The 17,645-nt window shown below is 42.0% G+C and overlaps 4 protein-coding genes across 4 annotated transcripts; 1 reads left to right on the top strand and 3 right to left on the bottom strand.

Annotated features, from left to right (window-relative positions):
- Positions 1–46: 46 nt before the first annotated feature.
- ssu72 (SSU72 homolog, RNA polymerase II CTD phosphatase) lies at positions 47–3,245 on the bottom strand. The gene is made up of 5 exons (XM_072452272.1): positions 2,979–3,245; positions 2,293–2,436; positions 1,154–1,293; positions 942–1,060; positions 47–823 (listed from the first exon to the last, which is right to left on the bottom strand). The coding sequence occupies exons 1-5, from the start codon at positions 3,056–3,058 to the stop codon at positions 722–724; spliced, it is 585 nt and encodes a 194-aa protein (XP_072308373.1). The 5' UTR covers positions 3,059–3,245; the 3' UTR covers positions 47–721.
- Positions 3,246–4,064: 819 nt separating this feature from the next.
- Positions 4,065–5,764, bottom strand: fndc10 (fibronectin type III domain containing 10). The gene is made up of 2 exons (XM_072452271.1): positions 5,534–5,764; positions 4,065–5,426 (listed from the first exon to the last, which is right to left on the bottom strand). The coding sequence occupies exon 2, from the start codon at positions 5,315–5,317 to the stop codon at positions 4,376–4,378; it is 942 nt and encodes a 313-aa protein (XP_072308372.1). The 5' UTR covers positions 5,318–5,426; positions 5,534–5,764; the 3' UTR covers positions 4,065–4,375.
- On the top strand, positions 5,651–8,785 carry ora4 (olfactory receptor class A related 4). Its single transcript, XM_072452312.1, has 3 exons — positions 5,651–5,677; positions 7,084–7,179; positions 7,793–8,785. The coding sequence occupies exons 1-3, from the start codon at positions 5,651–5,653 to the stop codon at positions 8,783–8,785; spliced, it is 1,116 nt and encodes a 371-aa protein (XP_072308413.1).
- A 337-nt stretch (positions 8,786–9,122) lies between these two features.
- On the bottom strand, positions 9,123–13,191 carry LOC140366211 (olfactory receptor class A-like protein 4). Its single transcript, XM_072452880.1, has 4 exons — positions 12,818–13,191; positions 10,806–11,069; positions 9,777–10,022; positions 9,123–9,404 (listed from the first exon to the last, which is right to left on the bottom strand). Exons 1-4 carry the CDS (start codon positions 13,088–13,090, stop codon positions 9,192–9,194), a joined length of 996 nt encoding a protein of 331 aa, XP_072308981.1. The 5' UTR covers positions 13,091–13,191; the 3' UTR covers positions 9,123–9,191.
- Positions 13,192–17,645: the final 4,454 nt, after the last annotated feature.

Raw genomic sequence — 17,645 nt, 5'->3', positions numbered from 1 at the left:
CATATTTGCTGTGCAGGACATGACAAACTGAGACAGACAAACCATCTTACTTTTCAGACTTTTTTTTGTAGAATCAAATTCATACAGAAAATTAGGCACTCATATTATAGCTCTTCTAGCAAAATAACTCCAATTTACAAAAGATGCCCTGAAATACAGCAAGTGCATCTTGAATATGAATTTGCACAAAGAAAATACATTGAAAAGCTTCTGTACATTTGGTTACTCATTAGGCAACACAGAGAATTCAACAGCACAGTCACAATGACCCACCCAGTTGCTTCTCAGTTCAATCCTTAGAAATAAATAAAATATAACCTAATCCTGGATGCACAAGGCAAAAACTAAAATGCTTATGAATTACAAATACATTAATTTACAGAACAAAAAATCTCACTTTGTAGAATATGTCATACAAAAAATAGTTTGAAAGAGTCGCCTGTGCTGCATGAGTTGCATGTTTGAGTGATTTGACTCTACAGGGACAGAGGATCTTTATCTGGCCTCAACCCAATGAAAAAGGCAAAGCTCTAGCAGCCAGCTCCTACTCTTCTGAGGTAACATTTACTCAAGGGATTTACTTTCATGATAGCAGCCATATTCAGTATAGCTTTTGTGCCCTGAGCTTTTACAGGCACACTGTAAATGTTACCTATGAGTGGTCCATACGCTATGGCCTGAATGCTTGTTATCGGGACGTGTGATTGCTTTTTCTATAGATTCAGTAGAAGCACACGGTGTGTAGAAAAGTCCTTTTGCTCTTCTCTTCCAAGTCCTGTAGGAGCTCGTCAATTTCATTCTCCATGTCGTCCGTGTGCTGAAGCTGCAGAGAAAGGAAAGCCTTTTCAGTGCACTTGATTCATTAAGAAAGATCAGTTGAGGCCAGTCTACATTTTGCAGGATGCATTATACTGCAGGTATAATAAAATAAGACCACTCACACATTGACATAGTTCACAAATGAGGAAGGCACCCAGTGTGGCTTCTTCATGATTATCTTGAATATCTACATTGATGACATGCACAGGCTGCGATGACTCCTCCTCTTTAGAATTAAAATCTGCACAAAGAATAAAAAATATTAAATTACAAAATAAATTTATTGAAGTTTAAAATCAGTAAATACTGTACATTTCCCCAACAAAGTCCTCACCCTCTAGCACTTGGTCATACACCCGCTCTTCACAGGTGATGATTAGGTCAAACTTGTCCTTGCAGTTTTGGAAGCGCTCCGGCTTTGATTTGATGCGTTTGTTGCGGTCTAACATATGAAGAATACCATTCTGTGTATATCTGAAAACAGGGTCAAGGAAGAACTAACACAATATAATACAGACTTCATAGTTGATGTGAAGATTACATACACACATGTATAACACACACGCGCATATACATCTATATAGTATGTGAATTAGGAGTCTTAAGTCTAGAATACAAAAAATATGGTGGCCAATACCCAGGGGTAACTATCTGATACAACAGCGACATCTAGTGGCGTTGTTGTGAAGCTGCAACTCACAAGAGGTCACGCGCCCTACTTCGAGCCTCGTTTTGGGCATGCGCAAAACAGACGTTTTTTTTTACAAGGTTCCCCATAAGGCTCAAATTTTTGTTTTTATATTATTGTAAATTATGTAGAGTTAATGGAATACGTGATACACCAATTTGAAATAGATGTCAAAGATCAGCACTCTAGATCAAGCGTATATCCTTTTAAAAAATTTAATTGGTTAAATCTCAAGCATTTGGACATTTAGTGCAAATGAAGACTGTTAACCTCTAACAACTACAATAACTTGAGGCTGCACAATTTTGGAAAAAACTCCCACATTTTTCAGACAAGCCTAAACTAGATTTGCATTACATGACTAAAAAGTAGGAGCGCAAAACAAACTAGCACTAAAATTAAAAACCAAAACATGAACAGATACAAGAATCCCATAAGTTTCAGAATATAAACGTAGAGGCCTGAACTTAGGATACTCTTATCAAAAGACAATCATTCTTGGCTCTATTATCAAAATAATTCTTTAACTTTATAATCGTTAAAAAAACATTGCAAATTTGATAATATATTGTGCAGCCCTAGAAAAGAGGACCTGAGGTCAATCCAATACCATATCAATTTCTTACCTGGCATTTATAGACCTACAAACAGAACAGCTATAACAAAGGCTACACTATCAACATTGTGTGACACTGGATTTTAGTATTACAAATGACCACTTTCAGAACCGGTAATTAAATTTCCCCTGGGAAGTTAGCAAAGGTGATGGGTGAGTACAGGGATACAGTTCCTTATCCTTGCGGACCAAGTCGTTGTACATCTGTTCGTATGTAGTTTTGAAGTCGTAAACATTCGGCTTATCCGGTGCAGGGCCAGGCAACTTCACATGTGACCCTGTCCCAAATGAACGGACGTCAAACCCACGTTTACTGAAAGACAAACAAAATCAGAGTTACATAGGGCATGATTTCAAATGCGCTTCTGAACTTAAGCATTTTCAAATCCCTCAGCCACGTTTTTTGTTAACTTCTGAGGCCTTTGCTTGACAACACGTTTTTTCCAGCCCATAGTTAAATAAAAACAAATATTTAATACGTGGAGGGAAATAAAAAATAAATAAATCGGGTGACTGGATGCAGGCGCCGCCTCAAAAAAAGAGCCTGTAGAGGGCGTTGTAGATGGCATCTATGGTATGGGGAATTCACCAAACCACAGGGCCATGTTTTAAAAGCTCAAAGAGACTAAAAAGGTGTTCAGAGGAAGGTTTTGAACTCAAATACTGGGCACAGGGGCCTAAACACGTGAGAATAACAGGCCACGTCCTCATGGTGACTCAGGGAAACGTGTCCATTGTTTTATGCGCAGAGGCCCGAGCTGCCTCACGTAGAATCATCCCGGACCGGACTCCAGTCCCGGCGCACGGAGGCTGCTCTGGCTTCGGTCCTGTCCTAGACTTGCTCTTCGTCTTTACCTGAGGATATTGTGAGCCTCCATACTGCGGTTCTGGTTGCTAGAGCACACAACCGCAACACGAAGAGGGTGGCTCGGCATCGCGTCTCCGGCTGTAAACAACACAAACAATAAACGGCAAAAGACCTAGCGTGTCCCTACCAATGAATACAAGTGATGAAATAACCCCTGACAAATATATACTATTAAACAATTGAAATCTAACTACAACGTAAACGAGGTCTGTTTCAGAACAGGAAATAAAATGGCGTCGTGCCGCTGCTCGGCTTTATACGGCAGTGACGTCATCGCGGGCGGAGTTAAGCAGTGCGTAAAACTTTGTCGTCCAATTAGAAAAGCTCAGAGAAAAACGACTTCGTACATAATCCAGTTATAAAACCTTATAGCAAACTACTGACCTCTGTGAAAGAACAAGCAGGCAATGTTTATAACCTTATACACCTTATTGCAAAGGATTCTTGAAAATAATGAACCATCCGAAGCCCCGAAGCAAAACTCTTTAATGGTCAGTGAACAGAATTTAAAACAAAATAGGAATTTTCCTAATTTTTGTAAATTCAAGACTAAGAATAAAAAGATCAAAGATGCAAAAAGAGATAACATTTGGTCTAATTTAAATTTGCAAATATAGGCCACAACATGGACAAAAACAGTGTTGTTACTGTAAATTTAATGCATATAAAAAGCTTTAAGGGTCTACATAGTTTAAAAAAGTTTAAACAAAAAAAAAATCAACAAAGAACACGGAAAGTGCTAAATTAAATGTATTGAATCTTTCAATTGAAAAAGTTATCGCTTACTGCTGAAAGTGATATTACCCCTTACAGAGATAGGCCAACAAGTAGGCTACCAAAACATAGTTTAGTCAATTAGAGATGTGACTATTACACGTGCTTCCTGTGTTCAGTTCCACAAGTGCCCTTCTCAAGTTTCTTTTTGAATTTGGTGCTAATAAGAAGAGACATTATCAACATTATTGGATATGGCCTATTATTTATTTAGATACCATTTCATTATTTTGTATAGTAGGTAAATGTAGTTAGTATATTTTATGAACGTGTATCTAAACCCAACAACTGGCCATGGGCATAACTGGCCTTAGTTCAAAGCCATTTGTATTGCTGTAAACCTCTGCCGGCAAAAAACACTGGCAGATTTAAAATCACAGAGATGCTATCCACAAGAAGATATACCACAGAAACAGTTCTTATACCATATGAAGTACGTTGTGTTTTGGTTCAGTGCAGAGGTTAGCAAGGCAATTGGTAAGAAAAAGCCACAGTATTGTGCTTAAGTTAATTCACATGGTGATGACACTGGCATGAGTAGATGTATAAAGTATGGTTTAGAAGAGATCACACAAGTGGTAAGTTCAGTTTTTTGCAAGCCTCATTGCACTCAGTGGCACGAATGTGTGCGATAGGAACATGTGCGTGTTGTGGTTGGGCTCATAATGTTTTCTGTTATATAAGCAACCAGTAAACAAATAATGACCAGCATTACACAAATGGCTCCTCCCACGGTTGTCATTGCTATTACTATGTCCTGCATCCCGGACGGAGGCAGGGTGAACTCCACACAGTCACGTGCCTGTGTCCTGGTCCTGTCCAGGGAGCGCAGGCAGAAACGATAGGGGATGTTCTCATGTAGCTCCATCAGCAGATAGTCGCTGCAGCCGTGTGCCAGCTGCACTCCAGTGCATTCAAACTGAGTGTAACTCCCATTCCACCAACAACTCAGTTCAAAGCCTCCTCTTCTGTGACGCCTCCCACTCACAACAGTGCCAGAAGAAGTTACATTTGTCCCATGATCTTTGCTTATGCTCTGACCATTTGTCCTAATGGATTGTCCGTTCAGTGTAGACTCTTGTGTCCACTGTAATAGCACACTGCCATTGATGAGAATATTTGCCACTAAATTTCCAGAAGACACCACTGTCCTGCATTGCCCTTCCTGGCACTTAAAATCTGGCAGTGTGGGTCTAAAGCAGAGCTGCCCTCCTATGCCCCCTTCAACCACACGATAGGCACACAGAGGCGAGACCCCATTCTCCAGCCTCCAGCTCTGAAACCTCTGTGACCTCCCAGGCATCACAGTAGCTCTGCTGGTGTTTAAAGTCTTGAGGGCTAATGGATCCTCTCGTTCTGCCGCTGGCCCTGTCCTGGGGATCTGGCTGTCATTCCAAAAGCTGTCAAGGTGCTGACTCCTGCTCAGGGGCGTCTCCACATGAGCCCCGGTGCTCACCTGTGATGAGGATGGAGAAGATGCTGTCTGCTGTGATGTGCATTGAAGAAGCAATGTCCACAGTAAGAGCAGATATTGTTCGTGTTGCCGTTTCATTTCCCCTTAAATGTTCTCAAACACAGTGTATAAGATATACTCGAGGAGATCTGATGTCTGCCATTTGAGCTCACGACGTCGCCTGTGAAGCAGACAGTGTTCTGGGCATCTGCGACAGAGAGCACATTTTAATGCGGGCATCTCGTCGGTATGACCTTGCACGAAACACAACAGAAAACAAGATCGGTTGTCCACGAGCTCAAGACACAGACTTACCTTTATACAACATATAAGAGTGGGGGACCCGGCTGTCGCGTTAGTCTTGCCTTTCTTCTTCCTGTCTGGCTTGACGTAAACGTAAAAGCTTTGATGCCCGCTGTGGAGAGTGCAGCGATGGAGCGCGCGCCCTGCACGGGGAGCGTGGGTGCGTGCGCTAAATATTTGTAGTCATGTCGCTTCGCCCTGAGTCATCTTCCCACACAGCGCCTCGGCATGAAGAGGTGTCAGGCGCGCGTTCGCATTCAGTATGTGGACGTGGTGGGAGCATTTAGCAGGGCGACTTTCTTTACGATCTTTGTAAACAATCCATCATGCGCGCGCTTTAAAGTCGAGTTGGTGCTACATTGCCACCTGCTCATGCCACCTCCACTGCTCATGCCACCTCCACTGCTCATGCCACCTGCTCATGCCACCTCCACTGCTCATGCCACCTCCTCTGCTCATGCCACCTCCACTGCTCATGCCACCTCCACTGCTCATGCCACCTCCACTGCTCATGCCACCTCCACTGCTCATGCCACCTCCACTGCTCATGCCACCTCCACTGCTCATGCCACCTCCACTGCTCATGCCACCTGCTCATGCCACCTCCACTGCTCATGCCACCTCCACTGCTCATGCCACCTCCACTGCTCATGCCACCTCCACTGCTCATGCCACCTCCACTGCTCATGCCACCTCCACTGCTCATGCCACCTCCACTGCTCATGCCACCTCCACTGCTCATGCCACCTGCTCATGCCACCTCCACTGCTCATGCCACCTCCACTGCTCATGCCACCTCCACTGCTCATGCCACCTCCACACTGGTGTTTGGATCTGTAGCCTAACCTCTTTATCCTCAGGCCAGTGTGGGCAGACTTTTTGTGTTATGTCTGATATTTAATATATTGTTGTAAATAGAAATTGTGGCATTTGGCTGTTTGTCCCCATAATACTCTGAAATAAACTGAATTAATCTGGCCAAATTGATGTAGATGTTTTTACCTTTAGGCCATGTAGGTTTTTGGACAAATAGGCTATAGACCTAATATATATTTTTTTAATTACAACACATTATTTACGGCCTACTGTTCAAAATTAGCATCTAGTGACGAGATCTCCAGGGTTTAAACGCTGTCCTATTCCCAGAGAAAGACAGTCAACAATCAATTAGTTCAAGAAGTAAAAGAGCTGCATCATCAAAACTCATATTGCCCTGGCTCCATTGCACTGGTCACATGGGACGTATTTGCGTTGTCGTCTGCTGTCTGGGGACATAGCACAGCAGATCAGTGGACCATCACAGACTAATGAACAAAGTAAGATTTTTATCTAATGGAGGTGACTTGCTGTGTGCACTAACCAGCAGAAGTTAATGCTGACAGAAGAAGTGGAAAATACATGCTTTGTTGGACATTGACAACATAATGCTTTATGTTCGCTTCAAGGATTTCATGGTGCATTGAAGGTCTATATATACAAGACTGCAGGGACGGGAGGTTAAGCCATTCATATTCAGGTTTGTAAACTGAAAAAGGTTGTGTTGTCCATGTCGCCATGTCCAGGGTGATGCCATGTCAGAGACCCTTACTGTTGAAGCTATTCTGTTCGGATTTTTGGTCATTTTTGGCATCTTGGGAAACATTTTGGTCGTTTATGTGGTGAGATCACTTTGAAATTAGACATTTTTTGTTTTGGATCATGTGTGATATCATTTGTGTAAATATGGGCCAAACAAAATGATCAGAGTTCTTTCGACAAGCCAAAGAATGTTACTGAAGTATTCGTTGATAGTTTGAGAAGATTCTTTTCTACATTTGTACCGCTAAAAGAGAATCTGAATGTGCATCTGTATGTTACATGCGACATAAGACCAGTGCTTTGGCAGACTAATACTGTATGTAAGTGTTGAATGGGGGTGAAGAGTGAAGATAGACATTCAGCTGACTAGTTTTCTTTTTAAAGGTGCACTATGTAACTTTTTTGGTGGTCTATCACCTGCTTGTCTCTATATGGGGATATTATTGCCTTGCTTAGAATGTTCCACAGTATGACATTAAACCTATCTATCTTGGTGGAAACACATGAAAAAACATGCATTCATATTGTAACCAGGCTCGCATGTCCATAGAGCTGTTCAGTAACTTGGCCCGCTTGTCTCCAAGGAGATGTTGAATGTCAAACTGTGGATCATCTCCATAGAGACAAGCATGTATATTCTCTTTGCGTGTAGTGTTTCTTCTTGTCTTTACGAATGTGAATGTTTTCTTGTAGGTGTTGCAATCAGCCATCGAAAGTCCAACCCACCAACTCTCATCCTCTGACACCATTTTGGTCCATCTATCAGTGGCCAACCTGCTGACCTCTCTCTTCAGGACCGTTCCTATTTTTGTGTCCGACCTTGGCCTGGAGGTATCGCTGTCCCCGGGGTGGTGCAGGGTCTTCATGCTCTTGTGGGTTTGGTGGAGAGCCGTTGGCTGCTGGGTCACTTTGGCCCTCAGCATCTTCCATTGCTCCACTTTGAAACGCCGACATGTCACCTTTGGACCTCTGGCTCAGCAGCAGGAGAGGCGACGAGTTTGGATAGTTCTCGCAGTGGTGTGGGGCGCTAACCTTGCATTCTCCCTACCGGCGCTTTTCTACACCACCCACGTCGAGGGCAATGCCACAGTGGAGCTCATGGTCATCAGCTGCACCACCAGACCCCTTCTTGGTTGCATCTGGGAATTTCCCACAAATCAACAAGGTTCAGCGTTTGCATCCACGTCACTCGCCCTAAATGAAATCTTGCCATTGATTTTGATGATTTGTACCAATCTGGCAACCCTGCACACCCTGGCCAAGCACATCAGGGCAGTTATGGCAGGAGGAACAGCAGGAGGGTGCCAAGTGGAACTGAGCAAACATGTAGCGAGTGAGCGTAAAGCAGGTCATGTGATTATGTCTCTGGTGGCGCTGTTTGTTGTGTGTTGGGTTTTGCAGGTGGCAGCTGTGAGCTATTACAACCATGACAGAGGGCACCATGCTGAGGTGCTGCTCACTGTGGCACACTTCTCAGCCTCTGTCTTTGTGGGGTTCAGCCCTCTGGTGGTGGCTCTGGGACATGGAAAACTAAGGAGGAAAATAGTAGGAATGATTCAGCAGAGAGTGGAACTGGTTAAATGTTGGAAAGAAACAAAGAAACAAGAAGACCCAGGTAAACACATGGTTTTGGATGTTCTAAAGGACAGACACATAATACATGTGAAAGAAAAGACTGGACAGTGATGGGTCAGCAAAAAGTGTAATTGTTATTCTGTTTTTTTTTATTACATTTTTTTACCAATACATTATTATATGTAGAAATGTATTATTTTGTATTTTTCTGTCTGTGAAATTACCTTATTTTTGTATCAAGAATTAAAGCAATGTTGAAATTAAATATTAGGAGAGGGACCATATGGCAGAGGCCTGGGAAGTTCAGAATTATATTTATGTACTTTTTATATGGAGATGAATATCACTCTTTGTAAAGAATTGGAGTAGTAGTAGAAGTGTGTATGAAAAAGATTAAGCAGACCAACAGTAAAATAGGGTGAATTACTTTGCTGTACATAGGTGTTTTGATTGTAGAATTTATATAATACATACAGTTTATAATTCACAGTTGATTGTCAGTTCAAAAGGTCCGAGTTCAGTGGCTGAGCAGCGATTTGATGAATGAGCGCAGTTTCCGATGGCCAATAGCCAGAACAGCAGGTGAAAAGGCGATGAAGATAATGTTTGCAAATCGAGCAATGACCAGAAGAAAGTCAGATGACGAGCCACGATTGTAGTTGAAATAATTGACGGAGATAATACTGGTTCCCCAGGAAGCAATAAACAACATAATGAGAGCGAGGATGACCTTAGGCACACAGAAAAGTTACTGTCAAATGCAGTTCAATTACAGGCATTTCATGGGTCACTATGGTTTGAAATACACTACAATTTGTACATGACTAAAAAAAAAAAAAAATCCCTTTTAAACCATGGGGTAAGTAGTCTTATTTTAAGTCCAGACAGGCATTTAAGTTGGAAAAAATATATTGTTGTGTCATGTTCAGATGGGAGCAAGGTAGATGTTTTCTGATTTTCACTGTATTATTATTATTATTATTTTTTTATCACAGTCCACCCAAACAATTATCAATTGTTCTGTTTTACCTGCACTGAATTAATTTAAGTATGATATAGATATTCCTTTAGTCCAGACTAGAGTATGTTGTTTTCTACATACCTTTGCTGCTCTTCTCTCAGCTGGGACCCTCTTAATCATGGAGGCGCCCTGTTCTGATTGGCGCCTCCTGCCGTGGGTGTACAAGGTGTAGAGGGAAGCCAGGTTGGTGAGGGCCATCAGAAAAATGGGGATTGTTTCGTGGATGATCATGGAGGTGGTGGCATATGCAAGGCCACTGAATCTAGTTGGGAAGTTCCACATACAGCCCAGCAGGGGGCGTGTTGTGCTGCTCACCAACATCAGAGTCTTGAATAAAAAATATCAAGACAGCAGAAAGAAAAAAATAAAACACACAATATGATTAAAGTTAGATTCATATTTTTGAGTGTGACTGAAAGGAATTATCATAATATATATATATATATATATATATATATATATATATATATATATATATATATATATATATATATATATATATATATACATATATATATACATATATATATATTTTTAACTGTACATTTTGTGTACATAAAAGTGTAGTTTTATCTTATTAGTAAATTGAAATTGTTTTTCTTTAATCCATGCCTTGTTTCATGTATCTTACTTTTATTATTGTTCACTGTTGTATGTTGCACTGAATCACTAAAAGCAAGTCCCTAGTCTTTGGATTTTGTTCACTGACAATGGCAATAAACCTTTTCTGATTCTGATTCTGAATAATTGTCATGCAAAGTAACTGCAAAATTATCTTTGTGAGATGTTGCTGTAGCCCAACTCACATGAGCCGGATAATGAATACAACAACAATGCATTTAGAGTTTAACAGCAATTCAGCGTTGCATAAGATCAGCTTTGTGTCATTATTTTGAATCTCTGTGAGCTATTATGCCGACAACAGCATGAATTAATTTGGTTAAACCTACTATAGAAATTTTCACAGCATATTTCATAGTTTACAGCTACTCAAAAAACATTAATTCAGCTGCGTTCATTCCTTTAGGAATAAATTAATTACTACATTACTCTATGGCCATATTCTGTTGATTTTATACTTTATACTATTTTAAATGGTATGTTCCTGACCTCAGTGCTGTTAGCGTTCCCATTGGTGGAGAATATGTGTGCTGGGATGCAGTAGATGTAGTTGAGGATCCAGATGAAGCTTAGGGTGAGAAGCAGGGTTTTGGGGGGCCCGTGTAGCCCGCTCATGTTACCAATGGCAGGAGCGACCCGCCTCAGAGTCTGAAGGTGAAACGCGCTGAGGAATAGAGTGGACCACACATTCACTGAGCGCAACCACACCCACACGCCCATCAGGAACTGGCACCACTCTTTAGATGAGTACAGCTGAAAAGCACAGTGTGCAATTAGGATTTACAATAGTGCCCGGTTTGGTCATTTAGTTTATTTTAGTATTATTGTGTAAACAGATTTCCACACAGACTAGTTTCAAAAATATAAAGGATTTTTTGGCCTGTAGGCTTAGCGGGCAGGACAGGGTAGCACAAAATGGGGATGAGAGAGGGAAGGACATTCAGCAAATTGTCAGAGACAGAATCAAACTCATGACGCTGCAACCAGCCTGGCACACTGTATGTGCTAGTCACTCAGCTACCAAGTGACATAGGTCTGTACAATAATAAGGTAGCTCTGTTTGCAATAGTCCAGCGCTACCACAAAGGGCAAGTCAAGCAATTGTCTATGGCCCAAGCTGAAGGCCCCACACGAAATGACTTATACGGCTTAAAATGTACCAGTTATAATGATAAGCAATGTTTGTCAAAGCTCAAATTATACACAAAGGGTATTCAATAACCAGTCCACATGTGCTTTGTGGATCTGGAGAAGGCGTTCAACCGTGTCCCTTGCGGTGTCCTTTGGGGGGGTGCTCCGGGAGTATGAGGTCCGGGGGCCTTTGCTCAGGGCTGTTCGGTCCCTGTATGACCAAAACAAGAGCTGTGTTCGCATTGCCGGCAGTAAGTCAGACCTGTTCTCAGTGCATGTTGTCTCTGTCAGGGCTGCCCTTTGTCACCGGTTCTGTTCATAGTCAGGATCCTATCTCTGCTGTTTTGCAGATGATGTTGTCCTGATGGCTCCATCAAACCTGGACCTGCAGCATTCACTTTGCAGCCGAGTGTGAAGCAGCTGGGGTGAGGATCAGCTCCTCTAAATCTGAGGCCATGGTTCTCAACAGGAAAAAGGTGGCTTGCCCCCTCCAGGTGGGTGGGGAAGCCATGCTCCAAGTGGAGGAGTTCAAGTGGGGTCTTGTTCACGAGTTAGGGACGGACAGAGCGTGAGATTGACAGGCGGATCAGTGCAGCGTCTGGAGTAATGCGGTCGCTGTATTGGACTGTTGTGAAAGACGTAGCTCTCGATTCACCGGTCAATCTACGTTCCTACCCTCACCTATGAGCATTGGGTAATGACGGAAAGGACAAGATTGCGGATACAAACAGTGGGTGAGCGCTCCCTTAGAGATAGGGTGAGGAGCTCATTCACACAGGAGGAACTTGGAGTAGAAGCACTGCTCCTCTACATAAAGAGGAGCTAGCTGAGGTGGCTCGAGCATCTGTTCCGGATGCCTCCTGTTCCAGGCATGTCCAGGATGAGGCCCCAGGAAGAGATCCAGTACATGATGGAGGGACTTTGTTTCTCAGATGGCTTGGGGAACACCTCGGGATCTCCCCTAGAACAGCTGGATTAAGTGTCTGGGGTGAGGGAAATCTGGGAGACCCTGCTTAGACTGCTGCCCCCAGGACCAGGACCCGGCCCCGAATAAGCGGAAGAAAATGGATGGGTTACATAACATAAACAACAAAAAATACTTATTTTATGTGGAAAGGCCCCCCCAGACCCCCTCTTGCATAAACCCCATGGTGTCTAGAGACAACTTACTAGAAAAACAATACTTGGCAAGTGAAGTTAGTGTAGCTTTAGACATCACACCATCCTTTATTCTGTGCCCCGCTGCACATACTTCCCACAATTTTTAGTTTCTCATGACATGGACATTTTAAAATCTTGTTGTTGTTGAGCAGTTTATTTTAGGTGTATAGGAAAAACTGTTTTAATTGTTTATTCACAGTGATACTTACCTCAAGCCCCATGTCAGAGATGATCAGTAATGTGTTCCTCAACACGGACACCAGCAGGTTGGACAGGGACATGTTAATGATGATAATATCCGAATTTCGACCTCCACCTCGATCCATTATTACACTTTTACCGATGACTCCCACCACTGTGGCGTTGCCCAGAATGCCTATCATCACCAGTAGGATGTAAAAAGCTGTTTGTGCTGGCGACACGGTGACTCGCAACCCCATCCCCACCAGATCGTCCACAGCCTCTTCCATATGCTCCTCCATTTCAATCAAATTTCTCTGTAAAGTACACCAGCAATTAAAAAAATTCTAAACCAGGTAGAGTCCTCTTTGTGTCAACTTAATGCCCTCCACACCACAGAGCCCATTGTTAAGGCCAAGAAGATGCTTGACGTTGTGTGCTGGAGGGTCTTTATGGAAGGCTGTGACAACACATGTTACTCCCACAAACTGCATCACTGTCCCCAAAGTCCCGAGGAGCAGAGTGTATGATAATAATCACCAGAGATTAATCAGCTTCTCTAACTGAGAAGGGCTTCCGTTTCACCTTAGTTTTGTTCAGCGTTATCCTAAGGGAGATGTAAGCTCACTCATTAAGCCATATGAGCATGTTGGTACTTGTGCAAAGAAACCAAATATTCTGAATGCTGAATCTGAATTTTCACAATTTGTTTACTCAAAAAAAGCTCCAACTACACCAACACATAGAGTGTACTGAGCATTGAAAAAATAAATATAGTCAACAAAATGAACAATACAATTCCATATTAACCTAGAATATAACGCAATATTTATATCTTATTATTATTATTTTCAGATGATGCCATACAACAGCATGACGAGTTATTTATTGCCCTCAACTCAAGCAGCGTGAATTTCACACTTCAGCCACTAGATGGCAATACAAAGTAGAGAAACAAAACAGAAATATTGTTTCGAATCTAACCATAATGTCAGCCATAAAAATATGATTCGCATAAACTCAGCACAAATCCTTACTTGTCCATTTCTATGCATTATTTAAATACATAATTTTAGCCAGTCTCAAGGAGCAGTGCTAAAAACACTATGTGGTTCATGTCGTTTCATCAGGAGCAGCAAATCAGCCACACTAAGTAAAGCCAGACCACTTAGAACAGCAAGGGGCCGAACCGACACAAGTAGCAACATAAGAGCTTTGGAAATGTGGCACTAATGGTTGACCATTTGACCACAGAAAGAGTGATTAGAAATGAATGGGTAATGTTGCATAAGATGCATGTTGCAGTAATGTTGGGGTTGCCAGCGCTAAATGGATTGACTCTTGTCCCAGTTAGTCTCTGGCTGAAATAAGAATTTAAGCTTATGTTGATGTAATTCGAGGGTCAGGATGAGACTAAAGCCAGCAAGAGTAGACAAATATGTAATAATAATGGGATAGAAAGGACAAATGTAAGAGCCCATTTTGTATTTATTTTTTTGTCCAACCTCAAATCTAAAAGCCTGGGTCAGCCCCATGGTGATAAACAAACAACCATTCCCTGTCACTCACATTATTGTGAAGCTTAGAATCCCACATGATTTCAAACAGTAGGGAGCTAAGTGTGTTGCTTTACAATATATTCCCCAGAGGAAAGCATTTCATGTATTATTTAAGTTTTTTCTCCTGGTAAAAATGTATTTGTTCACTTCTACCATACACTACTGTATACACACAATATCTACAACAGCAACCGGATTTGCTGTATTTTAGGTTTCAGTTAATTTAATATTTGATGAACAAACTGAGGACATATTTGTTGTCAAATTTAGCTATTTAAACAACACATTGGGAGCAACAGCCCTTGAATAAATATTGTTTATTGTATAGTAATAATAGCAATATTTTTCCTTAGCGTGCAGTGCAGCATATGCTGTCCCCCTTGCCTGGAACAGAGGACTGGAGAAAGACAGACCTCTTTGAGTGATGTTAGTGATAACTGTGCAGTGAGAAGACGGAGGCACATGGACCTGCGGTGGGACTGTGGACTGTCCCAGCTGAGCTTATAAGACCCTCCTCATGAGCCCTCCACATCACCTGCACCTTTCATGAAATTTCCCCATGTGGGACAATAAAGGAATATCTTATCTTATCTTATCTTACCTTCTCTTGGTCCATGGGGCGCAGCTGCAGGTCGACCAACGCTGGGAGTGGTTCTGTGTGGAGTGCATCAGCGTTGGGCCAGTGGCAGTTATGTACAGCTCCTGCAGTAGAGTCATTGGAAGAAGATTTGCAGTAACATTCACCCACAGCACAATGTCATCTACAGAAAAGGTTTTGCAATTTTTGGAAAAACAAGGCATTGCATATATCACGGGACACTCATGGTCCAGCATAGATGTGGGTTTAGCCAGGACCCTTCTGTCCCCCACCTCCTGCACCGAGTCCAGAGCACAGCCCAGGACGGAGCTGTGTGGACCTGCCCAAAGGGGATTGTCCCATTTTCTACTGTGTATCCAAAGACGAGTGCTGGTTATAGAGGACCCCAACTGACTCAAACCTCCCGGGGACTGACACATAAAGCACAGCAGAACTCAACACATCTGCAGACAACAAAATGTTGAAACATTTTGGATAATGACCAAACCAGTATCTTTAAATTCACAGGTGCATCCTAATGATATTTTATTCATATTGCCACTGGCTGGTATATTGGCATAACTCTGCGTAATGGCATTTTCAAGCTGTAGTGTATGAATTTGAGCAGAAGCTGCAGTTGTGATGTTGACAGTAGCTGTAAAAGCTGATGGGCCACCCAGTGTCACCCCACTCAGAGGGGCTGAGGTAATATTCGTAATGTATACGTTTAATTTTACTTATAATATTGCATGAAATAATAAAAGAATATGAAATGTAAGTTCTAAATTCTAAAAACAAGTACCTCATAAACTTGACCTGGGGCCATAAGTCTGGACACGCCCCTGGATTAGAATATGGCAGTACCGGAAGTAGCTGTTTGTTTGTTTGGGTGACACTTCATTACTCACTCAGAGTCAAAGGTGAAGGGGGCAGTTGCTTCACACCAAGGGCATCAGGGTAAAAATCTGCCTAACACCTTGGAATTTTTTGCTGTGGTGACCCCTGACAGACTAAATAAGAAAAGTGTATTTTTTTAAATCTTAAAAGGTGTGTAAATTATTGCTCAGAACTTTTATCTTACATGAAATTTGTGAGTATTCTATCATGATTAATACAATCACAGAAGCTGCCTTTCTTACTACACTAATTTGCAGATTCATCTGGTTGCTCACACAAACATTTACCTAAGCTTTGGAATGATAGTCAGACGTCTGACCCCCAATGGCTGTTTAAAGGGGCACTACTTAACCTTTCTTGTGGAAGGTTCATCAACTTTTGTCTTCATGGAGATGGTATTGCTTGGCCTTTAGATGAGTTTACTGTAATGTTGACATCTCCATTGGCAGACCAACCACCAGAAAGTGGTCTATTTAAGACAAGTATGACTGAAGAAATAGTGATGACACTTTTTACAGTTTATAATGAGGCAATACTAGATATACAGTGTGAGAACTGCTGCTCTGCTGAATCCATGTTTAGACCCTTTCTTTCTTACCTGGCAGGGATGTGAAGTGCACTGACAGTGTGTTGTTGTACTGTGGGCACAGGAAAACTGTGCAGGAAGTATCAGGCTGCAGACTGCTCAGCTGCACTGAACTGGACTCTCTTGAAATATTCTGTTTGGTCTCAGAGAATGACCAGAGTTCCACATCTCATAGTAACCACTATCTGTTATGATGTCAATCAAATCAAATGGAGCCGCTCTGCACTGGACATTTTTGCAGACAAAATTAGAAAGAGAAATTAGAGACTTATGTCACTGACAAATTGCTCTACAATCAGTCTTATTGCTGAGCATGTAATTTAAATTCTAGTAAGAACATCTTTCATAGTCCCGTAAATTTCCAGTTGTTGCTTAAAAGGAGGAATGGTCTACAGTTGAATGATTAAAAGTAACAGGTATAACTTTTAGTGTACTGCTAAACCAATTGACCAATAGGTTACTTGTGAATGAAACCCCAATAATCAATTCAAACTGTATCTCCAGACAATTTAAAATAAAAAAATAACAAACAACACTTGAAATCTTTAAAATATACATATTAATGTTTTGTTTGATAGAGAACAAACACCTTGAAAGACCTTACAATGGCACTGATACCACACAATATCCATAGAATACAGGTGGGTCTTGATTGGAGGTGACACTGTGTGCTGTAACAATCGTGGATACGACTAAAACGTATACCCCCTGCACCTTCAGCTCTGCCACGGGACCCTCCACGTCTCCGGGCGGGGCCACAGCAGCACCTTGGGCCTGAATCTTCCAACACACTGCGGGAAACACCAAGAGTCACCTCTGTGTTAGTGTTCCCTTGGAGTTGCCTCTCTTTGTGGAGGGTTTTTGGACTGGGACCCAGTGTGCCCACCTTTAGCAAGTGACGCGCACAAGATGCAAGAACTCGTAGTTTGAGGCACTTCATGAAGAGTCCAGCAGGATGAAAAGATCCCCTGACAGTTTAGTACTAAAACACAAAAAGGTTTCAAGTAAGCGACAACCTCCTGAATTGGCCAGCAGGAATCACTTTGATGGGTCAGAAACACGAGATGGGTAACAGTGGTGACGTCTCTGTGTTCACATCAAAATTAAGTAAATCTAATATCTATTACATGCTTTACAGAAAAGAAAATCCGGTTTTGATTTTGGCCATCCTACAAAATGTGCTTTATTTGAAATGAAATTCACATGCACTGATGAACAGTATAACAGATTATCACTCC

Source organism: Eucyclogobius newberryi, unplaced genomic scaffold (assembly GCF_026437365.1).
Source record: "Eucyclogobius newberryi isolate DKJ021-1_F unplaced genomic scaffold, fEucNew1.0.hap1 SCAF_19, whole genome shotgun sequence".
Taxonomy (NCBI): domain Eukaryota; kingdom Metazoa; phylum Chordata; class Actinopteri; order Gobiiformes; family Gobiidae; genus Eucyclogobius; species Eucyclogobius newberryi.
The sequence above is the reverse complement of the archived record's forward strand: the minus strand, read 5'-3'. Positions and strand labels throughout refer to the sequence as shown.